The sequence below is a fragment of the Cinclus cinclus genome, chromosome Z (genome assembly GCF_963662255.1).
Source record: "Cinclus cinclus chromosome Z, bCinCin1.1, whole genome shotgun sequence".
Classification (NCBI taxonomy): domain Eukaryota; kingdom Metazoa; phylum Chordata; class Aves; order Passeriformes; family Cinclidae; genus Cinclus; species Cinclus cinclus.
This window is the reverse complement of record NC_085084.1, coordinates 24,848,224-24,860,234: the sequence shown is the minus strand read 5'-3', so window position 1 is coordinate 24,860,234 and position 12,011 is coordinate 24,848,224. Positions and strand designations below refer to the sequence as shown.

The window sequence follows — 12,011 nt, the reverse complement described above, 5'->3', positions numbered from 1 at the left end:
ATTCACCATGCAAAGAGCAAACTGGATAATCTTTCTTTCTTTCTTTGGACTTGAAATTGAAGGCAAAGAAGAGCAGAAGAAATGTGGTAATGAACTGACACATTTCAATAACCTAACAGCCCGAACTCTGGAACCACAGAGCATAAATTCTGTGGAGGTCTGAATGACCTACAACAGATTTGTTTTTTCTTCTGCTTTCCGCATGACCTTTGGATAGGGGCACATGAGTAATAGAGACTATCATGATCCCTGTTTACCTGGATAGGAGTTTGAGAATAGCAAACATCAACTATACACAAGTTTCTACAATCACACTGTGTCTTGGACAAGAAACATATCCTTTAATTCTAGCCAAAGAGAGATGTAAATCTCAGGTAGGAAGTTATAATACAGATGGAATGAATTGTGATATTTTCTCTTCTGTCTAATGTATCCAGTCAGGAATGCATTTATTATATCTTCAGGGCTTTGTAGATTTCCTGTTTATTTTAATAACAGTAGCTTCATGCCTAGAGCTCCACATACTGAGATAAAGAGATCAAGACATCTACATGAAAACCCACTGTGCGTCATGTGAATCATGGTATTTCTTGGTCTGTTATCATATTTGGCATTCAGGTATGCACAGCAGTAGCAGCCCACTGTAGTATCAGCATATGAGCTGTCTGACAGAGATAGAGGTGCAAGTGAACACAAACTAAGGTATCAGCCATTTAATCAAATTTCCATTGTAGCCATTCTTCCATCATTTAAATGAACTCAAGATTCTTGTCCTTCACTGATCAAAAATAAAAATGGTGCATAGAAGACAGAGCCAGAAAGGAAGAAAAAGAACACAACAAAGATGGGAAAAATACAGATACATACACCACAAGTACAACCTTTACCCAGGACTTTTTACTTTCAATTACAGCAAGCATCAGTGACCAATAGGGAAAGGTCTAATAGGAGCACAGAAATTACAGAGAGGTGTTTGAGAAATTAACAATTAGGGGTGAGCTCCTACCTACTGCATCTCAGAGTACTTATGGATCTTATTGCCTCTGAGAAGCGGAATACGATGTTTTTGCGAAGCCTCCATGTTTTTCATTAAAAACCCAGTTTCTTATCCAAGATCACTGCTGAAGCTGACCCAGCCCTTCTTGGTGACTGGCTAAGGCTCACTAACACAAGCAGCTCAAACAGCAAAGATGAAGATGAGCAGCAAGCAAATTACGATAAGCAGCTGGGGAAAGTTAGGAGTTATACGATCTTCCCTGCTATGTCTGCAGTCAAAAAAGGGTCTATTTCTAACCCACTTGTAGCACCAGAGTGCAAATGTGAACTAAGGACAAAAGAAAGCTTGTTGGGGAAAAAACCCTACCTAAACAATGACAATGCTGCACAGACTCTGCTCAATATCTCCCGTGTTAAAACATCTGAAAGAAAATGTATCTCTCACAAAAGTCATACTCAGTTGATGCATGAAGGAAACTTGAGTAAGTAATTCCAAGGCAGCTATGCAAATACTACCTTCTCCAAATACTGACTCAAATGTCAATTCCTTGAGGACACTCCATGATCTATGTCATCTTGCAAAGTCTTCAAAGTTAAATGTTGAGAGGATAAAAATCAGTGATCACCATCAATAAATACAACCATAGCCAGAAACACTGACCAAAAGTAACCCAGGCTTTTATGCTGAATTTATAAACCCCACTTATGCTGCAATGCCAATACAGAATTTCTAAGCAATACTTTGGAAAAATAACTACTGAAATTATGAAATTGAAACCTTTTTTACTTTAAGGAGAAATACACATGACATTTATTTTGCCAGAACTTCCCAGTCACAAACGTACTGTCCTCTTGTACGGCAGGGCACAGCACTTGCTTATCTTTCACATATTTGCTGTGCTTACTCCTACACTGTTGTCTCCCTCACTAGCCTACTTATTCCATTTATATTATTATTCCACTCTATACCTCAGTGTCTCCTTTCTCTACTCAACTCCAGAAACTGTTAACTCTCTTATTCTGCCAAGCATATCTAGCTAATATTCCTTAAAAAAACAGGCACATAAAGGATATGTCACAGTAAAAGGTGCATCAAAGAAACGGTCAAAAGGAACAGAGAAGCACTTCAGTTAAACTGGGACAAGACAGACTGCAGATTCAATTTTCTACAAAATTACCTTAATCAAATGACTGGGATTTCATAGCATAACTAAATTAGCAGTTCTCAATAAAGCCCATAAGGATTACATATCTAAGACATTTCAGTAACTGACAAATTATGTCACTTCTAAAATATTTATTAAGAATATGCATAACATCTGATATGGCTTTAATTTTAAATTTATTAAAAATACACACAATCATGTTACACATACAACACACCCCACAACTGTAAGAAATAACAGCTTAACTATTATTTCCAGCGGAAAAGCAGAAAGTTTCTCATTACTTGTTTTCTTTTAGGCAAGGAAGGAAAGTAACCTAATTCATCTAACCTAAACAAACACTATCACCTTGGCTAAATATAAGCAAACACAACTTCTGTCAATGTTGTTGTCTTACCAATAAATATTTGTCATTTTCCACTTACCCCATTTCCCTCCTAAATTATTCACCATCTGTTTAATCTCAACTGAGATCTCCGTATTTCACCTACTGCAAAGATGAATGTTTGGTATAAACACAGTTCTCAGAGGGAAGGCAATCACTGCTGCAGGGTAACAGGAAAAATGTCTCCACATGGTACCAATCACTAGCCTTTCACCACTCATTCAGAGCAAAGCAGCAAAAAACTTCAGGTCATTTCCTGACTGGCACAGCAAGTTATAGCAAGATACACATTCTATTAATTTTTAATTGCATTGCTCGCAGACTGAAATCCCGAATGGAGAATGTTTCTTTTTAAAGTGTAAAGAAGGGCACTGAAACTGCTTACCTCACTCAGCTCTGCAGGGGATTCATTTCCATATTTCATAGCAACTCCAGAATTCATGATTAGACTTCTTAGGGCTTGATGATTTCTGCAGATTTTAATGCTTCAAAGCTTTGTTCAACTGGTTCAATACTTTCACCAAAATACTTTTCCAAAATTTTTCTCTCTTATACATTTTGCTTTAGACAGCCATTTTTACTTCACATTGAGAGTTTAAGTTAATGATGCAAGATCTTCTAAAAGAGCCAAACTGATTTTGACTTCACAGACAATTCATTGCTGTGAGAGACTTGTTAAAAATGTGAAGTGCTCAGAGCATGCATGGAATGAAGTGCTTACCAGGATCCCAGGGCTGTCTTAGTCCATCTACAAGGCATGCTTCATCTCTGCTCTCTGCTTTATGCTGCTTTTTTCCACAATTCTGTTAAAGGGCTTCTCCCAGTGCCGCTGAACGTACTCAGAAAAATTTGACGAGCTTCACACAAGTTCACAGAGAATTAAAATGAGAGTACTGCTACAGTCCTCAGTATTTGGGGAGGCAGAAAGCAAAAGAGAAGAAAGCCCCCCTCCCTGAGAGAAACCAATGCTGCACTTCACGCTAAAGTTTCCCCTGCCAGTGAGCCTGGAGTTTAAGTGGCTTATGATCAAACACAGCTGTCTTGCAGCTGGCTAAAGGGTGCATGGAAGGGGTGGTACCCAAAGGAGAGCGCAAGTAGGAGGGAGGGAGGGAGAGAGCTACAGAGAGTTCATTTTGGAATGACAGGCATCTCTCCAGCTTTCTGCATACTAATTACTATGCAGAAAACTATAAAGCTATGTAACAGGAAATGCCACATGGATAAAAATAAATTGGATTCCTATTTCTCTATTCCTATGTGCAATTAAGTAAGGAAAAATAGGGAGCTGGGGGGGGGGGGGGGGAGGAGGGGGTGATGCTTGTAATGATTTCAAAAGGTCACAGTAAGCCTGAAAGCACCATTAGAATGCTGCAGATTTTACATAACAGACTGACATTTTGCAAAGAGTTCAGGAGATGCTACTGGAAGAAGGGGAGAAAAAAGCATTTGCTTTCAAAATCCTGCTAAAAATCGAGGAAAAATCCTTAATAAGCTGGATTTGTGGACATGTTGTACTTATTACAAGAAATAATAACTCCTTTTCCTCTTTCCTTTGTTCCCTAAAACACAGTGAGAGCCCCACACACTTTTTGATTGGATTCTGATTTATTTCTTGAGTCAGATGTAGGAAACATAATCCTCTGCAACTGAAACTTATCTGATCATCTTAATACAATATATTATTGATGTGCCAAATTAGTTCAGGAAAAAAAAAAACAAATATAAGAATCAGGAATAAATGCTATACAAGCTGTGCCTCTATTTTTGCACTCTGGCAAAAACATTTTTATGGGAAACAATGCACTCCAAGAGCAGAATTTTGAAAATAATCATGTGAGTTTTTCTTTCTTCTCTGTTAGTCACAGATTAGTATCACTATGCAGAGACAGGGATAATTCCCCCCAATTTACTACAAGTTCATTAAGTTCTAGAACCAAGAAAAACACACCTATGTTGCTCTATGGTACTATGATCACACTTCCTGGGTCCCTGTCCCATCCTCCATGCCCAGCAGGAGGAACTGCAACACTCCTGTGTCTCATAAGGTAACAAGAATGCTACAGTCTCTTCCCAAGATGTTTTACTTTCATCCTTCGGGTCTCCAGTTTGCTTGCACAATCTGTATTTTGGTGTTCCCCTTCCTCTTTTCATGCCCACCTTGCATCACCTCAACTCTCCATTTGTTTTCCCCATCGAGTGCATTCTCCCTGTCCCCACATTAACATTCGGGTCTGCCTCTGTGCTTCTGTGTATATTCCTCCATACTCATCTGCTTTGTTTCCCACAGATGTTTCCAGTTATGGCCCCTGCAATCCCGGTGAAAGGCTGCACTGCTCTCTGCTGGCAGAGGGACGGTGTGTTACAGCAAGGATGGCACTGGGACAGACTGCACTGTTCCCCACAGTGGGCAGGGAGCCAGGGGCGTGCAGGCTCCTCCAGACTGCAGCACGAGAACAGCATACCCACAGCAGTGTTGTACACTGACCTCCTGTGTATTAAAATATGAATATCAGGGATTTGCACCCAGAAACAAAGGTGCTATACAGTGACAGTTTATTTTTCATAGATAAGTTAAAACCCCAAGAACTTCCATTCAAAACTTCCTGCAGCTCACACAGTACATTTAAAAATGTTTTATCTTTTCAAAATTGTGCCTTCAAGAACAAGGCAGTCTTTTGTATTTTGTACCACTACCCATATTGATTTCATTTTCCCGTTTATAATCTGCTCTGATCTTATCTTCATCCAAATCTATCACAGGTCTGAGGTTTTGCTTTTCTAAATGAAACCCATATTAATTATGGGTTCAATACACTGCACTTCCCATGCTCTATCCCTATACTGCTAAACAGTTGACTGTGAATAGGCATTCAGAAATTAAAAGTTCTGATTTGTTTTCTTCTAACCTCACCATAGTTCATCCACTTCTGGCAGACCAGCCATCAGAAAGTACATGGTACTCATACCTAATACTAATAGCAGGTACTCATACCTAATACAATACAATACAAATACAATACAAAGAACTTTGTTTAAGTCAAAATATATTTTCCCAATGGCTTGTGCCAAAGGCAGGATTCAAAGCAAACAAAAGAAAACCTCAAGTATGCCAACTTTGCATTGCCAGGAAATAAACAGAGCACCCTGTGACCCAGCAAGAGAGGGGCCTGTTGGACTCAGTCCCTCTCTGTTGTTTGGCAGCTGACTGTTCATCCTCTCTCTTGGTGACTCAGTTCCCTGCCTAGAGCAGCAATGCTTCCTTGCCCTCAGCCTTGTTCCTGCCTCCATTTTTAGCCTCTACAGGCAGGGAGGGGTTTGGACTGGGAGTAGGAAGAAGAATCTTTTAACCTTTCTTAGTATGACACTAGGTTGACAGAGTATCAGTGGATGCCTTGGTGTGGAAGAGGTAACAAGAAGCAGGTAACAAGAAGGACAAACCTGACTGCCACACGGGCTTTCAGAAACAACATCCACCACATGCTTTCTGTCTGGATAGAGAAACTGGCTTGGGCTACCACGCAATTGCAGGGCACTTCTGATCCATTACTTTACCTCTAAGGCACTCATGATGCACATACTGCTTGTGATAAGTGCATTTGCACTGACAGATTCTTCCCAAGATAATTTCAGAATTTATGCAGCAACAACCATTAGTGTGGCCAGTTTGCTGACTGTTGAACTAATAATCCTATGGCTGCTCTATTCCATTTGTTTACTCTCATTCAGCTGTAGAAAAAGAACTACTGACATATGTCTGAGATTCAATGAGGATTTCTAGTTTACTGATTGTATCTGAATAAGCACTTAATAAGATTTGCTCTATTATCTAGTGTGAAAGGATTCTTTTGGGACAAGTGACAGCTCTGTCATCCTTCTCGCCTGTAATTCTGAAAGTGCCACAAAATATGCAAAACACTAGCACTGATGTTATTTTATCAGACCTCTCCCTCATAATGTCTCGGTAATTACAATAGTCTATTACTTATATTTAGTGGAGCAGGTGTCACACTTGGCAGAAATTAATATTCTTTCCTTGTTTCAACAGCTGTAGAGTGAATAATACAACATAAAAGTAATTATCTATTAAATATGTACATGTCATATATTCTTCAGCATAGTGTGTGCCATTTTCTGAGACGCAGTTTCACGCAACATGCAACATTAGCTGATCACAATTCCAGGATGTATGAAATAAGGCCTCCTTGGTTGGTTCTGTTTAATTAGCTCTGTAATTGAAATGCAACTAATTGAAGTCCACTGAGCATTTAGCTGTTTGTTTCAGTATCATCCCTACAGTTAGAGCAGCACTCTGCACAATTCAACACACAAATAATCACACTAAGGAAGTATTTGTAATAATTCGTAAGTATTGCAAATCTACTACAGTTTGAGTACAATTTTTTTCCTTATCATTCTTGCATAGAACACACTGGCATAGTGCCAAAGTCCAAATTTCCACAGAGAAAACAGCACTCAGATTAGCATGAAAGCTAAACTTGGAAGCAGAAATTCAATACAATACTTGGATAATGTTTCCAGAAAATTTTTTATTCAGTATCACTAATGCACCATGATGTAAGAGGGAGAGGCTGAAAGGGATGGTAGGTTCATGATACAAACTGCTGTCATTAGTGACAGTAAAGGTTATGCACCTAGGCTGAGAGAAAACAAATCCAACCCATTTGAAACAACTGCAAGTAACCTTACACTGAAAAATGAAGCACTGTCTCTGAAGAAAACATAAGCAGATGTTTTTTCTTTCCTTCAACCAAACCATCTCAATTAGTCTGAAACAGGTAATATGTCTAGAATAATATAATTTCAAAGTAGCACTTCAATCAGCTACTCTCACCTGTTCATGCTTCCTCAGCTACTCAGTCTACTTAAAAAGTCACATCCTTGACCTGACCAGTCTCCTTGGGAGTTCACATTTGATCCCTCTTCTCATTCTCCAGTATTTCACGCCATGAAGCCACTCACCAACCTGTCAAACAAACACTCTCCTTTCATGTCATTTCATCCAAACCTATCACATTAATTTGTATTCCTGCTGACCCACAGAGCCGGGTCAGGACAGGAAAAGGACCAGGAGTAAATGTGTGCCTATTGTTTATGTTGGTGCCTTGTCTGTGAGGACACAGAGAGACAATAGCCATTTCTACAGTCACCTAATTATCATCACTTTATTTGTTCCTTGCCTAAAAACACCAACAGGAACATTCTGTAAACTACAGTTCATGCCATCATATTCCTGTTTAGCTTCCCTTCATAGTCCATCATTCCTCCAATTATTAACCACAAGGAAATCAATTCATTTTAGTTCAAGTCCCTGCTATTTTGGTAGCCAACTTGTATTTCCTCCTGTTTATCAACTGTGAACCAAATCTCCTCCGCAAGTTCTCACTATAATAGAAAGATTTGCCAGGACTCCCCTGCTAAGTCTCTCCTATTTTTCCCAATCTCCAATAGTAAAGTTTCCTTCATTCCTTCCTTACTCCTAACATCTCTTTTGTTTTGTGTCTTGTCTTTCATGGGCTGTCATTTCCAGTTCCAGTCTCCATTCCACAGTTATGATCATGCCTCTGCAAATATTCAGCAGCCCTTGAACTATATATACCAAGACATCTGTGTGTCATTATTTTGCCTAACTCCAAGATTTCTCTTCTCTCTTTCATTACCACTGTCATACTGAACACTCAGCTCTCCAACTAGAGTGCCCTGAACCATGAATTGATGATGATGTGAATTCCCACAAAGAACGAGGATGGATCCTGGCCCCTGGATTACCCCAGAACTGTGCTTTGACAATTCATGCCCCACCTAGCCAAGCATCCCATTTCACCATCCGTGGACAAGATCTCTGAACGTTTAACAGATGAACTGTTGAATAGTTTCTGACTACAATGTGAATACTACCTGTATATACATGAATATATATATATATATATATACACACTTAATTCACCCATTTGTGTATGTACATATGTGTGACATTTGTATATGTCTTGTACATACACAAACAAGTGTGCACACATATATACTCTCATGCATGCATGTACACACGCTTAGCTATATTTATCCATCTATCTGCCTACCTACCTATATGTATTTGGATCCACTGAAATGTGAAACTTGAAGTATCTTCAATCCAACAAATTCTGTCAAATGCAAAGCAAGCATCTGACAGATCCCTGCTTAAAGCTCTACAAGACTTGGCATGAGCACCTGAATTACAAGAATGTCAACTTCTTTCACCACTTAAAGGTTTGGGGTGCTTTATTTTAGCAGAAATTGTAACCAAAATTACTTCAACAGTGACATGAACTGAAATAATATATTAAAAAAATTAGTGAATCAAACCCCCTAGTTTTCAACCAGATCTATTTTATGACTGCTGTAACTGAATTCCTACATTCTCATCTATATTCATTAATTTGATATATTTTTTGTCTGCACAGTTTAGTAGCTGCTTATGAAGGTCAGCAAGTTGGTCTACAGATCACTTTTCAACTCCCTACTAGCCAGTAAATGATGGTATTTTTTAGTTTTTCTAAAGATCTGGTATTTGTGGGGTTTTTCTCTCTATGGACGGTTAAACATAAAATCCAAACTCTCTATTCTAACCCAGCATATAGATCTGGTCTTTAAAATTAGTTTTTTTCTCTTCTAATTGCTTTGCCATATACAATTTAAATCTCTCCAGTGACATTTTTCCTTTACATCTTTCTACATTTAAGGTTCTCATCATATTCTTCAAGACTACCTTACCTCTGCCTCCCTCACATCTATTTCAGCCTTCATACCTGTCAGCTCCATTTTACAATTTGAGGTATGGTGGACAACACTGCTTCAGCATTTATGATCTCTCTTTCTGGTATGTTTTTATTTGCTTCTACATCCCAAGACATTTTTCTCAAGCTACTTACACTTACTTCAGATGATTACTAAAACCTTCTTTCTTTTCAGGCCTCATGTGGACAGTCTTTTACTTCGTTAAGAAATTATTTGCCTACAGTTTCTAGTGTTTACTTTCAGATAAGGCTCTCTATCAACCTATCTCTATCAACTAAACCAAGTAAAATAAACAACACCATGTCTCATATTAAAAAGTCTTATTTGTTCTGCCTTCACAATTCAGAATGCTGGCACAAGATAATATATCATTATGAAAAAAACCACCTGCCACCCATGTAGGTGCTACAGAAACAACTGCATTTTCTATAATGCATATCAGAAAATTAGTATTTATGTAAAAATTAGATTCAAACAATAATAAGCACTTATAATCTTTTTAAAAATTCAGAGCACAGAAAGACTCAATGTCTTTTTCTCCAGTCTTGTTCCTGAAATTAGAGTTTCAAGCAGGTAAATGAATACAAAACTCAGGGCAGGAAATTACAGATGGCCTAAAGGCATGAACCTCATTTGAGTACCTCAGTGGGATGAACTTATTTCATTATGAACTCTTTACAAAACAGACAGTGCCTTCCCTGAAAAACCAAGTTTACTTTGGTTGTTTCCTACCAGGAAGAAAAGCGGTGTTTACTAATTTACTGCAACACAGCTACAATCATAAATTGCCACCCTCATAGAAATCTCATAATGCAGATTTCTAGCCCAAAATAGAGCGATCATGCTGAAACAGTTTTTCACGTAAAGAACAGCAAGCACAAGAGAGCACATGAAACAGTTCCCCAAAACAGCTGTGCTGCACAGTCATTTAAAAAACGACACAACACAAAGAGGAATGGGGTATTCTACCAGTGGCAGCATCTTGCACTGCCTCAAGTCAATGTCCCAGGCCTGACAGTGGCAGAGAAACAATTCCAAGGAACAGGAGCATCTTGATAAATTTTACTGTGTCACTGACAGGTTTCTATGGGAACTCAGCCGTGCCTCTCTAGGTTGGCAGGATAACAGTTTTTTACTCCATTATAACTAAACTGACACTGAATTCCAAAAGCACTTAAGGGAGTCCATTTTTAACTATGCACTGCAGTTAAGATTTTCACTTTATTACTAAAATCCTGTATTTCATGTAACCAGAACACAAGGGTGTAGTGTACATATAAGAAAAGGGGCACTTAAGTTGTCATCTCACCTTTTTATAAAATGAGGATACACAGAAGCTCAGCACTGCAAACTTAAGCTCAAGTCAGCAGCTCACACTCAGAGAGCAGGCAGAAAATCTGGTAAAAAAGAAAACCCTGTAACAAGAACTATGTGGCAATCTTTCTGGCACACCAGAACCCAGGAGAATAATCTTGCTCCACCAGACTAATCCTGACCCTCAGACTCACCTTGCCACTGCTAATAAAAATAAAAATAAAAATAAAAATAAAAATAAAAATAAAAATAAAAATAAAAATAAAAATAAAAATAAAAATAAAAATAAAAATAAAAACAACAACACTGTGTTCTGTATAGCTGCGTGCAAAGATGCTGGACCATTCACCAGGTGAATTGCTCTCCATTTCAGACAACTGGAGGGGGGGGAGGTGTGAAAGAATTTGGATAATTAAAAAGATCATAACATCTGCACTGGAACCAGACCTTCCTTGAGTACAGCAAAGAAAATGGGATGTGTAAGAGCATTTTCTGAGCAATGAGGGAGGAAAAATACAAAGTCCTAGCAACTAAATTAAATTAGAGGTTTTGAAACCTTCAAAACATCGACTTAAACACACTTGTTAAGACCCTCTTTCCTACAGTACCTGATTTCCATATGCCAGCTCACATCATTCAGTCACAACTGCAGAACTAGGTCAAAACCCATCACTCTCTCCAACTTTGTCACGTACTTGTAAGAGATTCTTCAACTCTCATATAACAGATCCAATTAAAAGCCTCAGTCAAAAAGATCTATTAATAGTCTACCTGAAGAAATGTGACCTGTGACAACACTTATCACACTGTGCTATGATTGTCTGCAGATGGAAGTAGTAACAGAATTTTAAAAATAATAATAATTTGCCATTTTCTCACCTCTATGTCTGTTCTAATGCTGGAAACTCAAAAGACAGCAAAACTACATTTCATACAAAATAGATGAGTCCTGGCGGACCTAATCCAGAATGTCTATTTCAAGAAAAAAACTAATAACTGACAACAATTTTAGAGGGCTATAGAAGCCAGGTTTGTACAAACAAAATGCATAATCCCATTACAGCCGATGCCTGCTTGAGACAAACAAGGACCATTACAATGCTGGCTTGAGATCAAAGAGCTAACAGCTTCCCACACCCCTAAATATAAAAAATGTCCGCCAGACAAAACTGACTTTGTGCCTTCTTTAGGACAAGCCAAATCTCCTGAATCTATTATATTCCAATAATCAGCTGTTGCTTTAGTGGAATTCTTGGATTCTATTTTTAGCCCACCAGAAAGGAAACGATGCCTGGTTTGAAAGCACATGCACAGAAGGTAAGGTTATCCTGGGGACAAAGCTTTGTACTAGGCTCAAC

The 12,011-nt window shown here is 38.5% G+C and overlaps 1 protein-coding gene across 2 annotated transcripts in view; it reads right to left on the bottom strand.

The window, feature by feature from the left end:
- The window catches only part of MCC (MCC regulator of WNT signaling pathway), a 179,931-nt gene that overhangs the window by 134,312 nt on the left and 33,608 nt on the right, over positions 1-12,011 (bottom strand). Inside the window, exon 1 of one of the 2 annotated variants that reach the window (XM_062513153.1) lies at positions 2,933-2,989. The exons of the other annotated variant lie outside the window; for it this stretch is intronic. Coding sequence (XP_062369137.1) covers positions 2,933-2,989 — 57 coding nt within the window. Of the gene's footprint in view, positions 1-2,932; positions 2,990-12,011 lie in introns of those variants that run through there. 2 annotated transcript variants of the gene reach the window in all.